Genomic DNA, 27,608 nt, shown 5'->3' with positions numbered 1-27,608 from the left:
CAGACCAACCATAGGACTACCTCCCAGGACAATTACCCAAGAGATGAGGCTGGATAAAAGGATACCTTTGGGGTACTGTTAGAAAGGAACAGATGACTGCTAATACCTATGCCGGTAAGTTTGATATGTACAAACAGGTCATGAAAGTCAGCAGGAAGCAGGAAGGGTGGTCAAGAGGTTATTTCTTCTACTTTCTTTACATACCTCAGTATTACTTCAATTTTTATAACAATTAGGTGTTACCACTGTAAGTAGGTGATACTACGTATTCGCTCTGTTGAGCTTAGTCGTGTCTGACTCTTAGCCCCATGGACTGTAGTCTGCCAAGCTCCCCTGTCCATGGGATTTTCCAGGCAAGAATACTGGAGTGCGTTGCCATTTCCTCCTCCAGGGGATTTTTTGGCACTTGACTCGGAAATCAAACCCACATCTCTTGTGTCTCCTGCATTGGCAGGCGGGTTCTTTACCACTAGAGCCACCTGCTGCTGCTGCTAAGTCGCTTCAGTCGTGTCCGACTCTGTGCGACCCCATAGATGGCAGCCCACCAGGCTCCTCCATCCCTAGGATTCTCCAGGCAAGAACACTGGAGTGGGTTGCCATTTCCTTCTCCAATGCACAAACATGAAAAGTGAAAGTGAAGTCGCTCAGTCATGTCCTACTCTTAGCGACCCCATGGACTGCAGCCTACCGGGCTCCTCTGTCCATGGGATTTTCCAGGCAAGAGTACTGGAATGGGGTGCCACTGCCTTCTCCGAGAGCCACCTGGGAAGCCCACAATACTACTTCTAACTACACATACTGCAAATACATGAAATTTTTTTCAGATTGTAAAAAATTCAAATGTGGATAAAGGTCACATCCTTCCTTACCTTTCCCTGAAGGTAACTCCTGCTACAAGTTTGAAGTGTACCCTTTCAGGCCACCTAAGCACGTCCCTAAAAAAATGTGTATGCCATATGTAGGTGAGAACACACGTATATATGGAAGAGAACTGCATATGTATAAACGGCAGTTTTGTTTTGTGGGATTTTTTAAGTGGTAACATGCCATATGCTGTTATATAGTTTTCCTCTCACTCTGCTATATTATTTTAAGATATTTTCACATTAGTACACACAGATGCATCTCAGCATTTTTAACTATTTGTATTCAACACTTTAGATATGCTGTGCTTTATCCATTGAATGCCTAATGAACAATCAGGGTTTTTTTAATGCTGCAATAAAGAAGGTTTATACATGCCTCCTTGATTGAACACATTTCTCTCAAGGAGATTTAAGTTTTTTGTTTAATTTGTATTAGAGTTATAGCTGCTCCACATCCTTGACAAAACTTGTATTTTCCATCTTTTTTATTTTAGTCATCCTAGTGTGTGAGCAGTGGTTTTAATTTGCATTTCCCCAATGATTAAGAAAGTGGAGTACCTTGTCCAGTTTATTGTACTTGGACTATCCTTTGTCAGGAAGAATCTGCTCAAGTCTTTTGTCCAGTTTTCTTTGGGTTGTACACCTTTTATGAATTTGAAGGCATTCTTAATGTACTCTAGATATAAGCCCTTTGTCATATATATGTCTTCTGCAACTTTCTGAATTGCCTTTCCATTCTCTTAATGGTGCTTTTTAATAATCAAGAATTTCTTTATTTTAGTAAAGTCAAATTACCAATTTCTCATTATGGTTGGTACTTTTCAAGTCTTATTTCATTTTAATAATGAAAGCACCACTTGTAGTGCTTTAATATTGAAAATATATGATAACTCAATAAAGTTTTAATAAAAATAAAAAATTTAGTAAAGTCTACTTTTTTATTGCTGTTAGTTCTTTTAAAACCTTGTTTAAAAGATTTAAGGTCAAAAGATAATCTAACAATATTTTCCTTTAAAAGGCTATTGTTTAACCTTTAATATTTAGATCCATATCTATCTGGAACTGATTTCTGTATATGGCATGAAGGGCCAAAAAGCAAATTACTATACTAACAATACAAGCGTATTTTATTTTGATTGATAATACCATTCAAAAATGGCCACAGCAATTTATGCTCCTCCCAGCGAAGTGTTGCTGCTGTTCAGTTGCTAAATCATATTTAACTCTTTGCAACCCCATGGACTGCAGCATGCCAGGCTTCCCCGTCTTTCTCTAGCTCTCCGAGTTTGCTCAAATTCACGTCCACTGAGATGGTGACATCATCCAACCATCTCATCCTCTCTTGCCCCCTTCTCCTCTTGTCCTTGATCTTTCCCAGCATCAGGGACTTTTGCAATGAGTCAGCTCTTCACATCAGTTGGCCAAAGTACTGAAGCTTCAGCATCCAGTAGTCCTTCTAATGAATATTCAGGACTGATTTCCTTTAGGATTGATTGGTTTGATCTCCAGCAATGTGTGGCAGTTCTCATTTCCCCAGTTACCTGCCTTTATTTCTTCTTTTTACACTTTATATAATTTTTTCCAATGTGAGGATTTCCTTTTTATTTCCCTGCTGGGACTATCTTTGGGACTGCAAAACATTTATATATTAATTTTGCAAGAACTGAAGTGTATTCAATATTGAGTCTTTCCATCCAGGAACATGGTATTGTCTCTCTGTTTATTCAGGTTTTCTTCTATGTTCTCCAGTAGACTTTCCCTCCCAAAAAACCCCTCCCCTCATATATATGCTATCTTTTTTGTATGTTCAATAGATTTTACGCTATTTCTTCCTATTTGTGCTATGGTTATAAAAATGCATCCCATGGCATTATACCTTCAGACTGGTCACTGCTAATAGATAAGAAGAGTCACTGATTATTTTATATTAATCTATATGAAATCTGGTCATCTTATTTAAATTGTATTTCACCCAACAGTTCTCAAATGATTTTGGTTTATATGTTCACATATCTACATATTGACTGTATGAATACATAAGAAAGGTGTGCAGAGAAAAAAAGATACTGAAGGTTATTTCTAATTGTTACCTCAAAGAGGTGGACCTGAAAGATGCCTTTCATATGTTACTCTAGACATATCTCAGATTGTGATAACTGATAGTAGACTAATCTCATCTAAAACAGTCTAAAGTAGCTGACTCAATAATTGTTAAAGAATACTCTTAGCTTATGTGTTTCTTAACGTCATGACAAATGCTGTTTTACTTAATTATGAGCCATATGTCGTTATCTTCATCAAATTTAAACAGATGCACAAACATTTCTAAAAATATGAAGGAACACATTACTACAGATGAAATCCCACCTGTTTTTTGTAAATTTTCAGTTGTTCTTCAAAATGGGCACAGAAATAGGGAACCGTGTCCTTTTCACCTATGAAAAAGTGATACAAAATCTATTTTTCCTTCCCATGTTTAAGACAGAGTTTAGTGTCTATTTCATCTTTACTCTTACTTTAAACACTGACAGCCCACATATAACTAAGATTGTCTAAAACTAGTATTTTTAAATGAAATGCTAAGCTAAAGATTTGATTTCTCTTTTTTCCCCAATTAGACTAAACTGAAACATACTGAAGATGTCAACTATGAAACCGTGGTATTTAATCTATATATTCAACCAACTTGTCAGAAAAGGTTTCATGTAGTTTATAATAAATTAATAAAAACCCCTTAAAGCAAGGATATTAAAAATTAAAGTTTACCGAAGTCTCATAAATATGAATTAAGTTTTGAGTGAAAAATATTCTGTCAACAATTTTAAAATCAGCCCCTTTGAGTAATCTAATTAAATTAATACGATTTAGCTATTCCGGTTAAAATACTTGATTAAATCCTTAATATTTCAAACAACAAACCTTTCACAGCAAACATCTGAAAAGAGATTTTACTTATTCCACAAAGACACTGTCTCGTTAAGGTATTTCCTGCTTCTACACATACTGGCTATATTTACACTTTTCCAAAATTAAGCACTGTAATAAAGTATTCTTCAAAGAAACAACAAATTAAAATCTGTGAAATAAGCTATGCGATGCTCTACTTTGCAATTTTTTATTGTTAATTACTTAAATTGTCAGCAACCACTATAATTAATGCTTTTAAGATTATTGTATCACTATTAAATCTCAGTGTACCAGCTACCATCTTAAATGAACTATCTGGCAAAATAAATTCAAACCTATGAAGTATCTAGGATTTTAAAAACATCTCCTCTGAAATCATCATTTGCAAACCAAATAACTGACAGGCTTACTTCTGTCCAGCCGAGGTCTTGGATTATATCTATACCCAACCTGGCTCCAGAAGACAGGCACAGAGCCTCGTGTCTGAATAAATGACAGAGTGTGATTATGCACATGAATTAACTGCTCAGTCTCCACATAATTTGCGACATTTCCATTTTTATCCACTCCTCTTCGCTTATAACGCATTCCTAAAAAAAATTAAAACAGCAAAAATTTTAAAAATTAGTCTGGTTTGGGGGAGAATGGATACATGTACATGCATGACCAAGCCCCTTCACTGTTCACCTGAAACTATCACAATACTGTTAATTGGCTACAGCCTGATACCAAATAAAAAGTTTTTTAAAAAATCTGTGTCTTTCAGGATAGCCTTGGGGATCTAACATGCAACTGCTTGGCAGCACAGTATCAACTTACCCCAAAATCATGCCTGTATTCACCAGTGTTTTTAGAAGTTGAAGCTGAGATAATGCCTGTGAACTAAGAGAGGAGGGTTTTCCCAAAGGTGCTAGCACTAAGGATTTATTACAGTGATACAAGCTGTCAGTGGGAACAATGGTATTTAGAAGCACATCCCAAGTGACTTTCTGCTCTTTTCCACAATATACCTCCTTTTCTTTCCCCTTTTGTTAACACTCTCCCATTCACTTCTCTCCAAAAAATTGGTCCCCAATTACACCACACTACTGAGAGTCACTGAGCACTTTGAAACTGTTTTTCCAAATCCATTATTGCCATTAGCATTTCAATTCATCTGCAATGTTCCATTCTCGCCTGGATCTGATTTGCACACTATTACAGCCCTCCACTTACCTGCTCTGTGTCTACTTCGGCGTGAAATGAGAGCCACTAGAAATCGTGGGTAAATGTCATCTACACAGGTGGACTCCTGAGGCGGGGTCTCTGGGCTGCTTTTCTCATCGTCAGATGACTCATTATAATTAACCACAAGCTCTTCAATCTGCACAAAACCTTGGATGATGGGGATGATCCAAAAGTCCACATCTCGTGTCTGAAAATAATATGAACACCATGTTATTTCTATTCTGTACAGCACTGCTACTTCCTTAAATCCAAGCAGTGGGCATCACACACTTGCTAGTTTATTAGAAGCAGAAACTTTCCATTCTTTAACCATATTTTCTGCTTACTGGAGAACACTGAGGAATGAAGGGAGGGAGGGGGCAGAGCCTTTCATTTCCTTTATGGTGGTCATTCAAGAAGAGCTGCCTGAGAGGGACCAGAACATAGGAGCTGGATGGCTGGGCACAAATTCAGGCTCCACCACCTACTCCCTCACTCAGGAGAATGACTTAACCTCTCCAGGCCTCCAGACATTCTGCTTTGTGAAGACAACAACCTCATAAGGTTACTGTGAAGATTAAATGAGTAAAATCTAAAATACCTGCCTGCTTAAAGTAAGGATTTAACAAATGTAGCTAATTCCTGTTGGTATAAAAGAAGATATAGCTTAATGGTTGCGTTTCAACTCACAATTGTATTAAGCCTTTAGTAAAGCCAACTTTGATCACTTAGTTATGAAACACAAAGGTCTATTCTACTTTCTAGTTTAGACAAAGTCTTGCTTTGTGCCCAGCTAAAATCTAAGCAGTCAATGAACCAAAAAAAATCATTTCCATAAATATTTTAAAAGTCATCCAATGTAATTAGGTAAGTATTAATTAAAGGCAAAGATCTCCTCTTAGTCTTTAAGACTAAAAATACTCAGAAAATTTCTCAACTGACTGTACCCGGGGACAGTAAAGGATGAAAAGTGCTCCAGAGAAGTTGTTCTTTGTCCCTCTTTCTCCCCTGTCTCCATCTGTATCTACCCTTGATACAGATTTCAGCATCAACTTCAAATCCACCCCTTTTTTTTTTTTTTTTAAACAACCATATCTTCTAAGTCCCCTCACAGTTCTGTTTTATGGAGCCTGTAGACAGGATCTCAGGAAGGTGATTAGAGTTGAAAACAGTGAGGCGAAGGATCTATCCACATTCATTATTTTCATTACCATTCTCATTATTTATAATTTTGTTCCAGCAATAAATGCAAATGAGGAAACAGGAACATTTAATAACTGGGATTCCCTAGTGGCTCAGACGGTAAAAGAGTCTGCCTGCAATGCAGGAGATCTAGGTTTGATCCCTGGGCTGTGAAGATCCTCTGGAGAAGGAAATGGCAACCCACTCCAGTATTTTTGCCTGGAAAATCCCACGGATGGAGGAGCCTGGCAGGCTACAGTCCATGGGGTCACAAAGAGTTAGACATAACTGAGCAACTTCACTTCACTATCTCACTAAAGGAAAACTGGGCTTCAACATTTCCAGTGGGTAAAAACAAAATATCTTTTAGAGGAACTCTATGGATTTAGTTCCATATCTTTAAATTACGAATGTCCTATGGGAACCTGCTAAAAAGATAAGTCTGTGGCCATATAGCTGAATTGTGAATCGCCTTAAAACAGTACCTTGGTTTTCCCTAGCTAAATGATTCCCATTCTACAGGGTAAAACATTATGTGAGTTTTTAAATTTCTTTTAGTACAACTTAAAAATATTTGCTTAACAATTATAACTATCTTAGAATATTTCAGAAACAACTACTCACACCAATCTCAGTAAGGTCTTGTATCATATATTTATTCCAAAAAAATCGGTCATCAACCTGGAAAAGGTAGAAAACAAATAGGTCAGAAACATGTTGCTTCAGTTTTCCCACAGAGGCCACACAGGTCCATAAATTGCTCTGGGGGCAAACCCTGCTCTGAGCTGTGAGGTGTACCTTTTGCCAGAGGGGACGGGGGTCCTCCCCAGCACTTTGCCTTTGCACTGAATTGGTCAGGTCGTAGGTCAAGCTATAGTAAAAGGATTCCGAGTCCATGAACATCTTCAGCAACTCCTCGAGTAATCTTCTCTCCAGCTTCTCCTTTTCTTTACTTTCCTTAACCTATAAGAAATGTATCCACTATTACTGCAGGAATTAAATGCAAGACATTATGTGGATACCACACAACTCCCTAGGAGAAAAGTGAAAAATAATCCCAAGGACATGCAGGGACAGTGCTTTAAGATGATGAGTAGTCTGAAAATAAGTCTCCCAGCAGGAAAGTCGCCCCTCCATTTAAAACTAATCAAAGATGAATTCCAAGCCCATATCAGTCAAACTCTTACTTTCTTTTTATTAGGAGCAGACACATTGGATTTAATATGCGTAAAGGTCTTCAGTAGAAACTTTGAGTCATCAGGAGATGGTATAATCTTCTCTGGTTTGTTAATTCCAAAATGATGCTTCTTACAGAGCTACATAATTAGGAAGAGAAAGAGAATTCATTATTACTAATATCTGCTTGCTAAATGTTCTAGCATGAGTGCACAAGTGTAGCTACTGCTCAAGCATTGTGGTTAAAACCTCAAGAGCAAGTAAAATGACCAAGTAGTCCACTGATATTAGAAAACACAGCTGTGGTTTCAAGGATTAGAAAGCTACAGCAGAGCACAAGCGAAAAATACAGGGCAGGACATACTTGGGGGTTATAGTAAGCTCTTATCTAATATAACTGAAGAATAAAATGCTCTGGTTGGGGTTCATTAATGCTTTACAAATTGGCATCTAAGATTTCCCACAAGGCTCAGTGGCAAAGAATCTGCCTGCCAATGCAGGAGCCTCAGGAGGCTCCTGGGTGGAGAAGATCCCCTAGAGGAGGGCATGGCAACCCACTCCAGTATACTTGCCATGGATAAATCCTATGGACAGGGGAGGCTGGTGGGCTACAGTCCATGGGATTGCAGAGTTGAACACGACTGAAGAGAATTGAGTATGTACAGGCACACAAGATTAAAATTAGTGCAATATACACATTTTCTATGCTCTAGGAACATTTCTTTACAGCAATACGTGCTAAATATTAATGCTAGTTAGTGGAATGTTTTGGGTGAGAAGATGCCAAGAGTCTGCTCTATTAGGAATCTTAAAATCTGGACATTTCAACTACTCTTTCCCCTTCTATCCTCACACACACACTGATACAATCAGCATAAAAACACACTCGTTGGGTCCAGAGATTAAATTTGGAGAACCAGAAAGTTGGAGCTGCAGGAAATGAGCAGCCCACAAAGGTGAGGAAGAGGATGGAAAGGTTTAGACAAGAGAAAGGCACAAAGGTTCTAGAGACAACTATCTGGTTAGAGTTGAGCATTTTACATATAATTTCATGTGACTCAACACACAAACCAAACATTCTAAAGGGGACACATGGATTCTATTAACCATATGCAGACTAATGCCATTTTTTCAATACACTGGTTTTATTGCTGTGCTAAGTGCCAGAACCCTGTTAGGAGGTAACATTTACTATATGCTTATTATTAGTAGTATCTTACTTACAAAATAACTATTACTAGATAATAAACAGGATGAGAAAAACAAGGAGAGCAAAAACTAGTCCAAGTTGGGTTTTTTTCCTTTAATTATTAATTATTTATTTTTGGCTGTGCTGGGTCTTCACTGCTGTATTGGCGGGGTGGGGGGTGGGGGGTGCTTTCTCGAGTTGCAGCGAGCTGGGCCTGCTCTCTAGTTGTGGTGCACAGGTTTCTCATCGTGGTCACTTCTCTTGTTGCAGAGCACAAGCTCTTCCCAGACCAGGGACTGAACCTGTGTCCCCTGCACTGCAAAGCGAATTCTTAACCACTGGACCACCAGAGAAGTCCTAGTTCAAGTTCTGATAGTAAGTTATTTTTTTAAAAAAAGGAAGGAGGCTGTTCCTGTTTTATCAGATTGGAAGTGGAGACTGATAATTGAACCAAGAATTTACATGTAATGCAATCTTATGGGGTTTATGTCTTTTTAAAGCTCTGGCTATCAAACACTCAATTTACATGGGTTTCACAACATGACTACAACTTTACACTCCTCCTGGCCTACCAGGGGAAGAAAAGCGAACCCAAGGGGAAGTAAAAAAGATCTACAGTCATCCTGCTGAAACCCGAACTAACTTAAATTTTCTTCTGAGGCTTTCCTCGGTGGCTCAGAGGTAAAGAATCCACCTGCAATGCAGGCGCCACACAAGATTCTGGTTTGATCCCTGGGTCAGGAAGATCCTGAGGAGGAGGGAATGGCAACCCACTCCAGTATTCTTGCCTGGAGAATCCCATGGACAGAGGAGCCTGGTGGGCTCTAGTCTGTGGGGTCCCAAAGAGTCAAACACGACTGAAGCAACTTAGCACACACACAAGCAAAACTAACCAGATCATGACATGATGGGGAAAGAGAGAAAAAGCATATGGATGTTGCTCTAGCAGTTCTCCCTGTTCTCTTCTTTCTGCCTGATCACTCAACCAGCACAGAAACACAGATATTTCTCTCCTCTAACACCTTCATGTGCCAGCTAGGATCCTATGTCTTTACAACCCTCACTGCCTCCAATTCCTCTCCTCCTGTTCTCTCCCCAGCCCACTGCAACTTGGCTTTGGCCCCCACCACTCCACCTTAACCTATCTTCAGTGTGACCCATGTGGTCTCCTTGGCTAAATGCAATGTGGATTCCTGGTCCTCATCTTAACTGCTCAGTAGCATCTGACACAGTTCCTCTGTCCCTCGTCCTCTCTGATACACTGTCTCACCTGACTTCCACTGGCACTCTTTACCTCTCTTACTGGTTCCTTCCCAACCATTTCACTTCCTAACATCTTGGCACCTCCAGGTTCAGTCCTATCTGCATTCACTTTCTCAGCAATTTCATCCAGTCTCCTGGCTTCAAATACCATCAACATACCAATCCTTCTCTCTCAATGGTATATTTCTAGCTCTGCTCTCCTCCCAAATTCTAGAACCACAAACACCAACATTTCCACTCGGATTTCCATCAGGCACCTCACACTCAACACATCCAAAACTAGACCCTCATCTGCCCTCCCTGCCTTTTTCTCCTGTGGCTCTCTTCCCTTTGCTTACTCCGCTCCGCCCACATCAGCTACCTGCTGTTCCCCACACGTCAGGGCTACTTCCACCTCAGGGCCTTTGTTCTAGCTGTTCGTCCTCTTCCCAAATGTTGTTCAGTTGCTCAGTCTTGTCTGACTCCTTGTGACCCCGTGGACTGGCAGCATGCCAGGTTTCCTGTCCTTCACCATCTCCCAGAGTTTGCTCAAACTCATGTCCATTGAGTCAGTGATGCCCTCCAGACATCTCCCGAGATATCTCACCATAATCTCCGCCCCTGGCACTCCACCCACCACTCTTACTGCACTCAATTTTTCTTTCCCATAGCAACGATTACTTTCCAACATAAGACATAACATAATCATCTTAATGTTTACTGCCTGCCCCACGTTCACCAGACACCTTTGCTTTATTGACTCATCTCTAGGGGCCTTAGCGGTACCTGGTACAGGAGGTCACACAAAAAAACCTTCGTTAAATGAATGAATGGGCTCTGATGTTACAAATGTGACCTCCAGATTCACACACAGGTCATAAGAGCAGTCTTGGGAAACCCTTCTTGATTAGTATAGTAAATGCAAAAATTCAAATAAATTCAAAATTCAGTGTGTACTTTATACTCAGCACATCTAAATTCAGAGGAGGCACGTTTTAGTCATGTAAGAGCTGCAGGTGACTCATGGTTACTGGGACAAGGTGACTCTAGACTGTCTTCCCAGAGCAGCACCCCTGTGCCCCTGGCTGTAATTACCCTGCCAACAAGCACATGTTTTATCTCCAGCCCAGACCTCTCACTTCCCTTCTTCCATGTATACACCTCACACCCCTCGACGTTGGTTAGCACAGAATTCCTGGGACAGCCAAGAAGCTCTGTTAGTCCCCTGTTGCTGCTGCACTTTCTTTTTTTAAAAAAGTCTGAAAACATGCCTCAAACCTAGTTATAAGTTATTACAATTTTAATGTTCCAACAGAATATTATGCATCTGTCAGATACAGTTATTCCTTAAGAGCATTCAAGCCAGCAAGATTTTCCCCCAGGAATACATCAAAGATGATTATTCTAAATATCGAGCTATTCTAAAGTAATCTTGTAGCAGCACACCTAGTCTGCACCCACACTCCCCTCATTTGCAGAAGGACGGGAGTTGTTTTTCTCTGCAAGGCTGGCTTCCCACTGTCTCCCCTTAAGGACAGGGGCCTTGTCCCGTCATCCATTCCCCTTTACTCTATTGCAAACTCCCTCTACTGGCCCCTTTCCTACCGCCTTTTAACACTACTGAAGTTTACTGAATCTTTTTTTTTTTAATCATTCCTCAACCCTGAAATCTCTATGCCATAGTCCTTGGAACTGTGAGGATGCTAGTCTAATTGGGGTAGATCAAGGAGTGATGGCCCAGTGAAATTCCTGAGGCAGAGTGAAACAAGGACCCCGCCTCCCCAACACTGAAAAGGACAAATCAAAGAATGTGGCAGTAATGATCACTTCCTGCTGTCTCTTCCTCTGGTCCCCATGAAACCCGTCTCTCTGGGCTCTTACCAGAACTCTGTTCCTTCTCTGTCTAGCATCTCTATCTCTAAACATGATGGTGGTTCCTGACATTCCATCCTTAGCTCTCTGCCCATCCTTCATGCTCTGCTGAGAAAATTTCATCCTCTATCCTCTGGAGAAGGGAATGGCAACCCATTCCAGTATTCTTGCATGGAGAATCCCATGGACAGAGAAGCCTGGTGAGCTATAGTCCGTAGGGTCGCAAAGAGTTGGACATGACTGAGCGACTAACATACACATCTTCATTTTAACTACTACTATATTTAACTCCTTATTGCCAAATTCAGACTTAAATTGAAGAAAGTAGGGAAAACCACGAGACCATTCAGGTATGACCTAAATCAAATCCCTTATGATTATACAATGGAAGTGAGAAATAGACTAGATCTGATAGATAGAGTGCCTGATGAACTATGGAATGAAGTTCGTGACATTGTACAGGAGACAGGGATCAAGACCATCCCCATGGAAAAGAAATGCAAAAAAGCCAAATGGCTGTCTGGGGAGGCCTTACAAATAGCTGTGAAAAGAAGAGAAGCGAAAAGCAAAGGACAAAAGGAAAGATATAAGCATCTGAATGCAGAGTTCCAAAGAATAGCAAGAAGAGATAAGAAAGCCTTCTTCAGCGATCAATGCAAAGAAATAGAGGAAAACAACAGAATGGGAAAGACTAGAGATCTCTTCAAGAAAATTAGAGATACCCAGGGAATATTTCATGCAAAGATGGGCTTGATAAAGGACAGAAATGATATGGACCTAACAGAAGCAGAAGATACTAAGAAGAGGTGGTAAGAACACAAAGAAGAACTGTACAAAAAAGAGCTTCACGACCCAGATAATCACGATGGTGTGATCACTGACCTAGAGCCAGACATCCTGGAATGTGAAGTCAAGTGGGCCTTAGAAAACATCACTACAAACAAAGCTAGTGGAGGTGATGGAATTCCAGTTGAGTTCTTTCAAATCCTGAAAGATGATGCTGTGAAAGTGTGCACTCAATATGCCAGCAAATTTGGAAAACTCAGCAGTGGCCACAGGACTGGAAAAGGTCAGTTTTCATTCCAATCCCAAAGAAAGGCAATGCCAAAGAAGGCTCAAACGACCGCACAATTGCACTTATCTCACACGCTAGTAAAGTAATGCTCAAAATTCTCCAGGCCAGGCTTCAGCAATACGTGAACCATGAACTTCCAGATGTTCAAGCTGGTTTTAGAAAAGGCAGAGGAACCAGAGATCAAATTGCCAATATCTGCTGGATCATCGAAAAAGCAAGAGAGTTCCAGAAAAACATCTATTTCTGCTTTATTGACTATGCCAAAGCCTTTGACTGTGTGGATCACAATAAACTGTGGAAAATTCTGAAAGAGATGGGAATACCAGACCACCTGATTTGCCTCTTGAGAAACCTATATGCAGGTCAGGAAGCAACAGTTAGAACTGGACATGGAACACAGACTGGTTCCAAACAGGAAAAGGAGTACATCAGGGCTGTATATTGTCACCCTACTTATTTAACTTATATGCAGAGTACATCATGAGAAACGCTGGGCTGGAAGAAGCACAAGGTGGAATCAAGATTGCCGGGAGAAATATCAATAACCTCAGATATGCAGATGACACCATCCTTATGGCAGAAAAGTGAAGAGGAACTCAAAAGCCTCTTGATGAAAGTGAAAGAGGAGAGTGAAAAAGTTGGCTTAAAGCTCACCATTCAGAAAATGAAGATCATGGCATCTGGTCCCATCACTTCACAGCAAATAGATGGGGAAACAGTGGAAACAGTGGCTGACTTTATTTTTTGGGGCTCCAAAATCACTACAGATGGTGACTGCAGCTATGAAATTAAAAGACACTCACTCCTTGGAAGGAAAGTTATGACCAACCTAGATAGCATATTCAAAAGCAGAGACATTACTTTGCCAACAAAGGTCTGTCTAATCAAGGCTATGGTTTTTCCAGTGGTCATGTATGGATGTGAGAGTTGGACTCTGAAGAAAGCTGAGCGCCGAAGAATTGATGCTTTTGAACTGTGGTGTTGGAGAAGACTCCTGAGAGTCCCTTGGACTGCAAGGAGATCCAACCAGTCCATTCTGAAGAAGATCAGCCCTGGGATTTCTTTGGAAGGAATGATGCTGAAGCTGAAACTCCAGTACTTTGGCCACCTCATGTGAAGAGTTGACTCATTGGAAAAGACCCTGATGCTGGGAGGGATTGGGGGCAGGAGGAGAAGGGGACAACAGAGGATGAGATGGCTGGATGGCATCACCGACTCAATGGACATGAGTTTGAGTGAACTCTGGGAGTTGGTGATGGACAAGGAGGCCTGGCGTGCTGCGATTCATGGGGTCGCAAAGAGTCAGACACAACTGAGTGACTGAACTGAACTGATGTTTAACTCCACATTTCTAACTCTACTCTTCTGCTCTGAGCTCATGACCCCAAAATACATTTCCCCACTATTGACACTAGTCTCTCAAGTTCAGCATCTCCAAAACTGACCAACATCTATTTCACAAATCTTGTTCCTTCTCTGGTATGCCCTATCTCAGGCAATACCACCAACTGTACCACTTAAGCAAGAAACCTTCTAGTCATCTTCCGTTACTCTCCCTGATAAAGTCTCTTCTATCAACCCCAACTATTTCATGTTGATTGCTATTGTGTTAATTCAGATCCGTATCTTTTGCCTAAACCATTGCTTCTCGAGGGAGGTGCTACTGGCTTAACAGACTTCTTTTATGCACAATCATCCCACTTAGAGCACAAAACCTAACAGCTTCCTTTCATGAACTGGGGAGTCCACTCCAGCACCACTTGAAGCACTCCAGGCTTCAAGTACTGAAAAGGGTTCCAGGCTTCCATTTCGTTCCCTTTATTGTGTAGAGATCACCTGGAGAAGGGAATGGTTACCCACTTCAGTATTCTTGCCTAGAGAATCCCATGGACAGAGGAGCCTGGTGGGCTACAGTCCATAGGGTTGCAAAGAGTCACAAGACTGAGTGACTAACACTTTCATTTTTTTTCACTGTGTAGACCAAATCTCCACCCACCACTGCCTACTTATGGACCCAGAACCTAGGAGGCCTATGGCCTCTATTTAAGCTGCTATTCCATTTTTGGTCGATGAAGATAAGATGCAGTTTCCCTCTAGGCCTGGCAATGTCTTCCTTGTTTTTCTTTTCTCTTTTTTTAATCTACTCTCCTCCTGGGCTTGGAACAGAGTTGACAGAGGCTCAATATCCCTTAACTTCCTTACCAACAACTTCAAAAAATGCTAAAACTTGAAAGGGTATTTTTAAAGTTTGCTACAAGCTCATCTAATGATAAAATAACCCCCAAAGAGAGGCTATTTATAGTCATCATTTACCTTCCTCAGAATGAACATTTATCTGATTCTTTAAGAAATATGAATGTGTAGTTTTGTAGGGTAACATCCCAGACTAACTGCCCATATAATAAAATACATGGAATAACCTTTTGGAAAGCCCTCAAAACCTGAATTCTAAACTAAATTCAGCCTCAAAGGTTTCAGATAAGGATTGTGATATGCACAGCAGAGCATAAAGTTACCACACCATCTCTCTTAAAGTTGATTTTTCTAAAGAGAAATTTAAAATTACTTTAAACATAAAAATTTTCAATGAATATTTTAGAATCACCCATATATATACATAGTGGTAAAGAATCTGCCTGCCTGCCAATGCAGGAGATGCAAGAGACCCAGGTTCGATCCCTGGTTCAGGAAGATCCCCTGAAGAAGGAAATGCCAACCCACTCCAGTATTCTTGCCTGGAAAGAAATCCCATGGACAGAGGAACCTGGTGGGCTACAGTCTATGGGGTTACAAAGAGTCGGACATGACTGAGCACTTGTGACAGTCAGCATATATATACAGTTAACTTTAGAAAAGAAAGCATGACCACTATCTCATTTTATAAATTAATTTATTTTTAATTGAAGGATAATTGCTTTATAACATTGTGTTGTTTCTGCCATATATCAACATGACTCAGCCATAGGTATACATATGTCCCCTTCCTCTTGAACTTCCCTCACACCTCCCACCCCATCCTAACCCTCTAGGTTGCCCCAGAACCCTGGTTTGAGTTCCCTGAATCATACAGCAAGTTCCTATCTATCTATTTTGTGTATGGTAACATATATGTTTCCTTGCTACTCTCTCCTTTCATCCCACCCTCTCCTCCCCCGACCCCCGCACCGTGTCCACACGTCTGTGCTCTGGCTGGCTCTCCGTTGCTGCGCTGCAAACAGGTTCACTATCTTTTTTTAAAGGTTAAGTTCAGTCCTACCAAGAAATAAGAATATAGAAAATAACTTCTTGGAATTCCTTCCAGTCCTAAAATGCTTTGTTTAGACAGAGCTCTGGGGATTACAATACACAGCGTGTACAGTAAGATCACCTTCCCTTTTCCAGAGGCCCAGCCAGTTCTGCATAATATGTGCTTTGGCCCTTATCACAACATCTCAACACACAATCTCAAAAAGAAAACCACAACCACAGCACCACAGTGCTCCCCTAGTATTTCTACTGCTCTAACCACTTAAGAGTTCACAACCAAGATTAAGGGCTGATGTTGCTGCTGCTGTATAGGGAAAGGAAAATAAATGATTTTATTTTATAAGTTGATATCTATTTGTGTCCATCAGGAGCTAAAATTTTAAACAGATGTCTAATGGGAAACCAAGTATGGAAAATGATGCAGTTATCTATTAAAGCAACGAGATACACCAAGTAAGATATGCAGACATGGAACATAAGCCTATAAAACTTTAAAGGATGTTTTTCCAAAAGCAAGAATATCTATGTTCTCATCTATTTGAACTCCAAAGATTCTTCATATCCTTGTATAGATCTTTTCTTTTTTAAATGGCACACTGCTTTGAAAAACAGTCTGGCAGATCCTCAAAAGGTTAAACCCAGAGTTACTATATAATACAGCAATTCCATTCCTAGGTATAGAATTTCTTTTTCTCACAAGAGAAATGAAAACAATGTCCACCCAAAACTTATATATAAATGTACAAGTTTTGTTATGTACAGAAACTTGTATATAAATATAAAGCAATATTATTCACAAACAGCCCCAAAGTGAAAACAACCCCAACGTCCATCAACTGATGAAAGGATAAATAAAATGTGGTATATCCATACAAAGGGATAAAAAGAAATTAAGTACTGACCCATGCTACAACAAACATGAACCTTGAAAACACGGTGCTAAATGAAAGAAAGTGGGCACAAAAGGCTACATATTTTATGCCATGTAGAAGAACTGTTCAGAACAGGCAAATTTATATAGACACAGAAAGTAGATTAGTGGTTGCCTAGGATTTGCCTGGGGTTGGGGGAAAATGAGTGACTGCTAATGAGTGCAGGGTTATTTTTAGAGTCATGAAAATGTTCTAAAATTAACTGCAGTGATGGTTACAAATCTGTGAATATACTAAACACCACTGAATTATGTGCTTTAAATGGATGAACTGTATAGTATGAAAATTATTTTAAGAATTGGCAAACATAATAAGCCATACAAGTAAAGTAAAAAGTCTACTGGGGTAGAAAACTAGAAATACTAGTAATTCCCAACTCTGTTACAAAATGCTTCTGCTCCAATAACAGAAGACAGATGAGATCCTTGAAAATCTGAGAACAGTGACCACAATAAAGAGCCCAGGGGTTCTGAGGGGAAAGGTAGAAAGCAGTGGGTATTCAAACACAGACACAGATGTCCAAATTATAAAGACATACTAAGAAGCCCTAGACTTCCCTAATAGCTCAGTTGGTAAAGAATCCGCCTGTAATGCAGGATTGGTAAAGAATCTGCCTGCAATGAAGGAGATCCCAGTTCGATTCCTGGGTCGGGAAGCCACTGGAGAAGGGATAGGCTACCCATTCCAGTATTCTTGGTCTTCCCTTGTGGCTCAGCTGGTAAAGAATCTGCCTGCAATGCAGGAGACTTGGGTTCAATCCCTGGATTGGGAAGATTCCCTGGAGAGGGGAAAGGCTACGCACTCCAGTATTCTGGCCTGGAGAATTCCATGGACTGTATAGTCCATGGGGTTGCAAAGAGTTGAATACGACTGAGCAACTTTCACTTTAAAGAAGACCTAAGAGTCAGCTTCATTTAAGAAAGTCTTCTGTGCATAAGATACATATGGTCATGAAAAATAACAGGAATTTTTTAACTAACAGAAATGGGAAAAATATGCAAAGATGCAAAATATAAAAACTACCCTGAAAATTTGAAATATTGCTCCTCCAAAGAGCTGGAGACAAATGGAAACCAGGGAACATATGTATCCCTATGGCTGATTCATGTTGATGTATGACAGAAACCAATACAATATTATAAAGCTATTATCCTTCAATTAAAACTAAATTGTTTTTAAAAACCAGAATATTGACATTGATCATTTCTATGTGGGAGAATATTTTTCCTCCTCCTCAGTTACAATTACTATATAATCAAAAATAAAAAGCCCCACAAAAATTTATCATGCTTCTAAATGCTCTTTTTAACTGGTCTTATATGGAAACTAGAATAAGAATACCAAAAATTTAAATTAACATGTCAGAAAATAAGCAAACAGTTTGTGATTTTCAACAGAGCTGTTCTTTGCCCTTCTATTGTTCACTGTCATAAAGCTGCATTAACAGAAAACAAGATTAAAGGAAGGGGAAAAAAGGCTTAAATGCAAATTTCTGAAATTATATTCTCTTGAGAGAAAGCCATGCCAAACTATCACTAAATTGGGATCTGGAAATACTTTATCTATAATCACGTTTATCCCTAATTAGCAAGGGTCATTATATATTTCCAGCTCTTAACATGGACTGTACCTTTAGTACCCGGGCAAATGCCATCGCTCAGATTGTCCAACAGTACTGTAAAAACACTCAGCTAAGTGGGACTATCTCATTTTCATTTGTATGTGAAGATGATCTCATTCACTTGAGAGTGTCAAGAAAGAAAAGGAAAAGTCTTCAGAATGAAGACATTTTAAAAGCTGTCATCACAGCCACATTTTTTTTGTTGTTTTAAAATTCCACTAAATGTTATTGCCTAAAGATTCCTCCCCCCCCACCACCCACCATCTATACAATAGTCAGCTGAAGCTCCAATTCTTTGGCCACCTGATGCGAAGACCCAATTCACTGGAAAAGACCCTGATTCTGGGAAAGACTTGAAGCAAAAGGAGAAGGGGGCGGCAGAGGATGAGACGGTTAGATAGCATCACTGATTCAACAGACATGAGTTTGAACAAACTCTGGGAGATGGTGAAGGACAGCAAAGTCTGGTGAGCTGCAGTCCATGGGACTGCAAAGAGTCGGACATGACTTAGTGACTGAACAACAACAATAATCTCAAATGATACGGACTGATGGCCACGAAGAACATCTTCCTGAAAAGTCCACTAGGCATCCTATGCAGGCCTCTGGGTGAGGACAGTTCATTTCCCCAGAATTGGGGGTGCCAGATGTGCAAACTGATGACTATCAGGTGACCAAGGCGCTGAGGAGCTGGCCTCTGCTCTAACTGTCCAGGCCCCCAGCTTACTGCTCAAACCAGCACGCTGCCCAAGGAGTGCTCACACTCAAGGCCAAGACTGGTAACAGGAAGCCAGGCTGATCTTTCAATTTGTCAGCAGTCATCCAAAACACACAAGTTTACTGGCTTAATCAATGGATAAAATTTTTTTAGTCTGCTCTTCGCTAAAATAAAATGAAAACAAAAACTGCAAAACACTTGTTTTTAACAGGCCCAATTGCCACCAAAGTTACTTGTCTGAGGATCAGCAATAGTGAATAGCATTCTATCTCTAGTACCAATCAAAGGAAATAAGTACTTGAATCTTTTTTTTTTTATTCCTATAACAGAGTATCAGTGTCCTCCTAAATTCATTATAATACTGGTTAGACTGTCAAACTTCCAGAAAGATCTGAAGCACAAAAATTACTATATTGTTACCGCATACCCTGTTTTATTGTGCTTTGCAGATGCTTTTCAAGGAAAAAAAATAAATAAGAGATTTGTGGCAATCGCAATGAACAGGTTTATTGGTACTATTTTTCCAGCAGCATTTGGTCACTTCATGCGTCTCCCATTTTGGTAATTTCCCACAAGATTTCAAACTTTCTCATTATCATATTTGTTATGGTAATCTTTGATATTATTGTGAAAAGACTGACTCCCTGAAAACTCAGATGGTGGTGAGGGCTTCTCTGGTAGCTCAGATGGTAAAGAATCCATGTACAATGTGGGAGACGTGGGTTCGATCCCTGGGTTGGGAAGATTCCTTGGAGGAGGACATGGCAACCCACTCTAGTATTCTTGCCTGGAGAATCCCCATGGACAGAGGAGCCTGGCGGGCTGTAGTTCATGAGATCACAAACAGTCAGACACGACTGAGTGACTAAGCATACATTTAGTATCTTAGCAATAGTATTTTTAAATTAAGGTTTTTTTTTTTTTTTTTTTTAGGCATAATACTCTTGTACACTTAACAGACTATAGTGTAATATAAACATATCTCGTATATGCACTGAGAAACCAAAAAGTCATATTATTATAATTATTTGCTTTATTGCAATGGTCTGGAACCAAACCCACAGTATCTCCAAGATATGCCTGTATGTATTTTTTTTAATAATTTAACCCTGTGCCCCAATTTCCTTCCCCAAAGTTCAGCCTAGAAAACACATACTGAGTTGTGGGGCAGTGGACACTATGCTACCTGTTACCTGTGGTTCGGGTAACAGGGAGGCAAGCCCAGCAGGAACAGACGGCCTAAGTCCAGGTCTAGATGCACCACGAGCCAGCTGTGTGGTTAATCCTTGCCAAGCCTTCTCTCTTCACCTGTGCAACATGGATTATAACAGTGCCTACTTCACAGGATGGCCCAACGGATGGATGAAATGTGATTATCCACTTAACCCTCAGGGCCTGTCTGGTACACCACACAGTGATCAAATTAGGCCAGGGCTATGACAGTGTGATGACACCCCTAGATGCCACATCCCCACACTGATAGTAGGCATGATACAAGTGCTTTCAGGGGTTATTTCTGCCAGTGTGGAGACAAACACTAGCCCCGGGCAATCTCATTATCTTGGCCCTAACTTACTCAACTTGTGGGCCTGGTTTCCTTTTAGAAAATGAAAGTCTAATAGATCAGTGGGGGGGTTTTTTTTTTCTTCTTCTTTAAAAAAAAAAACAAAAACCCAACTTTAAGAAAAAAAATTACAAGAGAAATATAGCTTTAGAAAAATTTCAAGACATATAGATAAAAGAAGATACAGCAGAAGTTAAATCTAACCTCCTGATTCTCCTCACCCTAAATCAGTTTTCAAATTGTGCTATAGTGACTCAGACGGTCAAGAATCTGCCTGCAATGCGGGAGACCTGAGTTTGATCCCTGGGTCGGGAAGATCCCCTGGAAAAGGAAATGGCAACCCACTCCAGTATTCTTGACTGGAGAATCCCATGCACAGACGAGCCCGGTGGGCCTCAGTCCATGGTGTCGCAAAGAGTCAGACACAACTGAGTGCCTAACACACACAGGAGTCCCCAGAAGCAGAGGTGGGTTTCCAGCAAAGGCAAAGTAGGAAGGGCCCCAAGGAGAAGCTCTTCCCCCATCACCACCTCAACCAGTGCAACTCTGCTTCTATGCATCTTAACTTACTGGCTTTCACAGATTTTAAAACAAAGGATCCACTCCAAAGTCTGAAAACACAGGACTCAATTACTCTAAAGATACCCAGCGCTAGAACTTTATGATTTTGGTCTATTAAATCAAATCCTCATGGTTGCCATTACACCCATATCAAGTTGCCATGAAATTTCCTGAAACTTCACCTTACCTCTAGCTCAAGATCCTGAGGTTCCATTTCAGAAAGTGATAGGACAGCAATTTTGTTTACTTTACAGACCTCATGGTCTCCTGGAAGTTTGCCCACCAAGGCTTTCTGCCGAATTAAAATAAGCCACCACGGAAGATCTGAAAGAGAAAAGGCATATTGAATATCTGGTTTCTATAAAGTACTGCTGTCCTAGCAAGCTGAAGCTGAGTAACACAGTATGCAAACAGTACAGTCCTTTGGTGAAAGTGAAAGTCCAAGGGCTCAGTCATGTCCATCTGTGATCCTCCAGATGCTGGAATTCTCCAGGCCAGAATACTGGAGTGGGTAGCCTTTCCCTTCTCCAGGGCATCTTCCCAACCCAGGGATTGAACCCAGGTCTCCCGCATTACAGGTGGATTCTTTACCAGCTGAACCACCAGGGAAGCCCAAGAACACTGGAGTGAGTAGCCTATCCCTTCTCCAGTGGATCTTCATGACCCAGGAGTCAAACTGGGGTCTCCTGCATTGCAGGTGGATTCTTTACCAACTGAGCCACCAGGGAAGCCCACAGTCCTTTGGTAAACAGCACAACAAAGATAGAAAAATGGCCCTAAAACCTATGAAAAGATGTTCAATGGAGATGTAAATTAAAATGCTTTAATACCATTCTCACCCATCAGCTTGGGGATAATAAAAAAGTATTGTTATGACAGCACATTCTGACAAGGCTGTGGGAACCAGGCACCCTCATAGCGCTTGTGGGAACACAAAGAGATACAACTTTTCCAGATGTTAATTTTACTATAACTAACATTAAAACATACCCACTTACTGTTTTACCCAGCAATCCCATGCTTGTGAATTTACCCTGAAGATACATCTAAACTAAACAAAAATATATACACTCAAATCTATTCACTGCAGCAGTCTAACTGCAAACTACTGGAAACAACTTGAATGCCCAAATTCTTCAACAAAGAATGCCCCATTCTTCAACAAAGAATGGTTGAATAAACTATGGCACATCTATGCAACAGAGTACTATAAAGAATTAGCTATAAAAAAGAATTCAAAGCATTCTATAAACTGATAAGGGGATAAACTGGATATATTATTCATGTATTAATATCTTTATTATTAATATTAATATAATAAGATATAGTATTAAATCAAAGCACAATGGAGTAGCTAGAGTACACTACCCTTTCTGGGAAAAAAAAAGAGAGAGAGAAACGTATTTGCTCATTTGTATAGAAAAAGAGAGGAGAGAGAAATTAGAAATTAACAAGGTTGGTTACCTAACAAGGGGTAGGTGGAAATGAGATGGAAGGAAGAGAAAACAGGAATGAGATAAAAGGGACTGGAACTGACAGCTCTCCAAGTACACCCTTTGACATACTTCTGACTCTGAACCACGATAATGTTTTACATCTCCTCAAAAATAAATGGTTCAAATTAATCAGAATATGAAATGAACCCAAGATGAAATGTAACCCAACTCTGTTACAAATGGAAAATGTAACCCATGTAGGAGACAAGGAAGAAAAAAACTAATCTAAGTAACTTTGGAAAACAGTATTTTGCAGAGATAAAGAAAAAAAGAACTGTATACAATATTGTACTCTGGTAAGCAAGTTATTGATGCTTTTGAACTGTGGTGTTGGAGAAGACTCTTGAGAGTCCCTTGGACTGCAAGGAGATCCAACCAGTCCATTCTGAAGAAGATCAGCCCTGGGATTTCTTTGGAAGGAATGATGCTGAAGCTGAAACTCCAGTACTTTGGCCATCTCATGCGAAGAGTTGACTCATTGGAAAAGACTCTGATGCTGGGAGGGATTGGGGGCAGGAGGAGAAGGGGACCACAGAGGATGAGATGGCTGGATGGCATCACTGACTCGATGGACGTGAGTCTGAGTGAACTCCGGGAGTTGGTGATGGACAGGGAGGCCTGGCATGCTGCGATTCATGGGGTCGCAAAGAGTCAGACACGACTGAGCGACTGAACTGAAGCAAGTTATTTGTCAGAAGAGAATGGGTTAGCAATTCCAGAACTACTTCATGTGCACACTAGGACTGAGCAAATAAGTAAATATATTGATGTAAGTGGGAGAGGGGTATAAAACAAAGAAATACTTAATAAATATAAGAAAGGAAGGAAAGAAAATGCCTAGAGGCCCAACAGTTATCTTTTCAATCCGAATTTCTACTTTTCACAAAAGGTTTTTATTTAAATGAGAAACAGTCTATGAAAGCCAGCATGTAAAAGCAATTTTTCATTCTGAGACTATACCCTTTAAAAATACTACCTAATTACTACCAAAAAAAACACACCCAAAACTATTGAAACAATGTTTCAGAAATGTATTATAGAAAAACAGCATGGTGGATATACATTGTGCCTATGAAAAAATATTTTTTAAAAAGATACAGTATTTTAATTTCTTCCATTTTTCTCCCAAATACTAATCCACTTTCATTTTAGGCATAGTGCTTTGGAGATGTGCGTTAAACATTTCATAAATGCAAGAGTTTGGAAATGTTTCATAAGTATTTATAAAGTAGGATGGAAATTCACTCCAAAGTTTCAAGGCTTTTATAAGTCATTTCATTATTCATGATCATTAAACTTTAACCAAGGACCCACCATATGCTGGGAAGTACGTCAGGCACGGATTAAGGTTACCAAGCATTTAACACACAGTAAACCTAACACATAATAAAGCACTTAATACACAGAACACTTGAATGTTAATGCAGTCAGCTGAGTAAAAGGAAGCCCTTACCACAAATCTCTTAACCTTACAAGAATAACTTTTATTTTACATGGAACAATTTAGAGTGTTGGCAGAGGATAAGACTAGCCAGATTAGGAAGCCCTCTTCCTAGTTTATGCCTTCTTGTCTTCTTATTAACATTATGAACTGCAATTTTAAAAATTACAGCAATGACAAAAACACAATGTGCATAATCAAATGTGATAAATGTATTTCTCATATGACATCTAATGGCATAGTACCAAAAATACCAAATTTCAAACACAGAGGTTTTACCCCATACACAGACTCACTTAGGAAAACAAAAAACATGCTTTTTACATGAAAATGCTGGTATTGTCAATACTGAAATTCAACTTACAAACTTAAAATCACTTAAAACATTACAGACTTAAGTTCAAAATACCTGAGGGGTTATAATGAAGATTAAATCTGAGTAAATACAATGTAAATGATCTCAAACAACAAGGAACAAAATTTGTAAACAATAGTTTCCCTTTTCAGAAAAGCCTCAATGTGTTCTGACTTAGACGTCAGAACCCAGACTCAAATTTTAGCTCCACTATGTCAGTTCAGTTGCTCAGTCGTGTCCAACTCTTTGTGACCCCATGAATCGCAGCACGCCAGGCCTCCCTGTCCATCACCAACTCCCGAGTTCACCCAAACTCATGTCCATCGAGTCAGCGATGCCATCCAGCCATCTCATCTTCTGTCATCCCCTTTTCCTCCTGCCCCCAATCCCTCCCAGCATTAGGGTCTTTTCCAATGAGTCAACTCTTCGCATGAGGTGGCCAAAGTACTGGAGTTTCAGCTTTAGCATCACTTCTTCCAAAGAAATCCCAGGGCTGATCTCCTTTAGAATGGACTGGTTGGATCTCCTTGCAGTCTAAGGGACTCTCAAGAGTCTTCTCCAACACCACAGTTCAAAAGCATCAATTCTTCGGCGCTCAGCCTTCTTCACAGTCCAACTCTCACATCCATACATGATCACTGGAAAAACCAAAGCCTTGACTAGATGGACCTTTGTTGGCAATGTAATGTCTCTGCTTTTCAATATGCTACCTAGGTCGGTCATAACTTTCCTTTCAAGGAGTAAGTGTCTTTTAATTTCATGGCTGCAGTCACCATCTGTAGTGATTTTGAAGCCCAAAAAAATAAAGTCTGACACTGTTTCCACTGTTTCCCCATCTATTTCCCATGAAGTAATGGGACCAGATGCCATGATCTTCGTTTTATGAATGTTGAGCTTGAAGCCAACGTTTTCACTCTCCTCTTTCACTTTCATCAAGAGGCTTTTTAGTTCCTCTTCACTTTCTGCCATAAGGGTGGTGTCATCTGCATATCTGAGGTTATTGACATTTCTCCCGGCAATCTTGATTCCAGCTTGTGCTTCTTCCAGCCCAGCGTTTCTCATGATGTACTCTGCATAAGAGTTAATGTTTACCAGGTAGCAAAACATACTATAAAGCTATGGTAAATAAAACAATGTGGTGCTGGTATAGGAATGGACAAATGAGTACTAGAAAAGAAAACAGACAGAGACCCATGTGAAAATGGGCATCTAAGTTAACAACGATAAAGAGGGGGAAGTATGGTATGTCAATAACTAGTGTTGAAATACATACTGAAGTATCTGAAGACCAATGTATCTACCTGGAACCTGCTTTGAAATAATTTAGACACTGGGAATATGGAGATGATGGATAAAAACACCTTTTTGTAGTTGACTTAGAACCAGCTCTACAAATTGCACTGGGTTAGAACCAGCTCTACAAATTGCACTGGGTTAATGTCTCATAAGTCTTTCACTATAGTTTCCTGCCTTACTGTTTTCAGTCTCACACACTGATCAAAACAAAAAAAACTAAAAGTAAGATAGACAAGAAAATTGATATATACTAGTTATAATCTAAGTAACTTGGGATGATGAAAATACACTGGAGTTACATAGCAGTGATGGTAGGATAACACAACCTTACGATGATACTAAAACCCAGTGAATTGTAATGTTAAAAGAGTGAATTTTATGGTGTGTGAATTTTATCTCAATTTAAAAAAAGCTTCTAAAGAACAAAAAAACTTGCTAGGAGTCTTACTTACTAGAACAGTGAATAAACTAAAAAGTATATTTTCTACCAAACACAGAGATTTAGGTACTTGAAATAGTGTTTAAAGAAACAAGTAAAATTATCAAAATGGAAAGAAAATGTAAAACTTGAATTGGACACTAAGATATTTCTAGGTTGATTCTAGAAAACAAAGCAAAACAAAAAACCTCTTGGGAAATAACAGCAATCTGTATTCCTATTAGGGGCTTCCTAGTGGCTCAGAGGTTAAAGCATCTGCCTGCAATGAGGGAGACCCGGGTTCGATCCCTGGGTCGGGAAGATCCCCTGGAGAAGGAGTATTCCTATAACTATTTTGCCGTAGGTGAAACAAACACAACAGTAAACACATAGAAGCCTGGAAATCCAGCAAAAATGAGTGTGTTAGTTACAGGGTTAAATGGTCCAAATATATTTTCTCTAGTTTGAATTTTAAGCTAAGAAAAATGCAGAAGTATAGCATTACTATTGTTTAGCAGTGTATATCCAGTCAAGCACAATTTTGTAATGAAGCTTTTAAAGGCACCAAAGCAGGTTACTGCATTAATTTATATCACCCACCAGAAAAAGAAACGTAGCTTAATTAAAGCCATCACACTGAGATCTGGCTATGTAGTATAACCAAGGGTCAAAGGTAATTTATTCTAGCAAGGTCTTTTGGTATAAAGATATTTCCTCAACTTTTAAAATATATTACAATGGGGATAAAGGTCAATTTTGTAACCCTGACTCCTTTAAAGTAAAAAAAAGACAAAAAAATGTGACTTTCCCAGCCAGATAAGAAAACTAACTAGGAAGTGATTATCTTGAAAAGCATGACCAGTTAGGGCAAGTAAAACAATAGTCCTGGAAAAGATTCAATTGCTTGCCATATACAATAACTGACTCAGTTAATTAGGGTAAGCAATCGCAGGAGAAAGATTTTTATCCAAAAAAACCTTTTTTTTCTAAAATTAAAATTAGGGGCTTCCCTCATAGCTCAGTCGATAAATCAACTGCCTGCAAGGCAGGAGACCTGGGTTCGATTCCTGGGTCAGGAAGATCCCCTGGAGAAGGAAATGGCAACCCACTCCAGTATTCTTGTCTGGAGAATACCATGGACAGAAGAGCCTGGCAGGCTACAGTCCATGGGGTTGCGAGAGTCGGACACAACTTAGTGACTAAACCACCACCGTATGAAAATCTTTTCTCCCTACTCACCACCTC

At 39.8% G+C, this 27,608-nt stretch overlaps 1 protein-coding gene across 8 annotated transcripts in view; it reads right to left on the bottom strand.

Moving 5' to 3' along the window:
- INPP5F (inositol polyphosphate-5-phosphatase F) overlaps positions 1-27,608 on the bottom strand; it is a 93,851-nt gene that overhangs the window by 24,370 nt on the left and 41,873 nt on the right. For all 8 annotated transcript variants that reach the window (XM_044935077.2, XM_044935078.2, XM_044935082.2 and 5 more), the window contains 7 exons: positions 21,545-21,681; positions 7,349-7,477; positions 6,960-7,124; positions 6,786-6,842; positions 4,989-5,187; positions 4,184-4,363; positions 3,234-3,301 (listed from right to left, as the gene is read on the bottom strand). In XM_044935077.2, coding sequence (XP_044791012.2) covers positions 3,234-3,301; positions 4,184-4,363; positions 4,989-5,187; positions 6,786-6,842; positions 6,960-7,124; positions 7,349-7,477; positions 21,545-21,681 — 935 coding nt within the window. The remainder of the gene's footprint in view (positions 1-3,233; positions 3,302-4,183; positions 4,364-4,988; positions 5,188-6,785; positions 6,843-6,959; positions 7,125-7,348; positions 7,478-21,544; positions 21,682-27,608) is intronic.

This window comes from Bubalus bubalis, chromosome 23 (genome assembly GCF_019923935.1).
Source record: "Bubalus bubalis isolate 160015118507 breed Murrah chromosome 23, NDDB_SH_1, whole genome shotgun sequence".
In the NCBI taxonomy this organism is placed as follows: Eukaryota; Metazoa; Chordata; class Mammalia; order Artiodactyla; family Bovidae; genus Bubalus; species Bubalus bubalis.
This window is presented reverse-complemented; position numbering and strand designations above follow the sequence as displayed.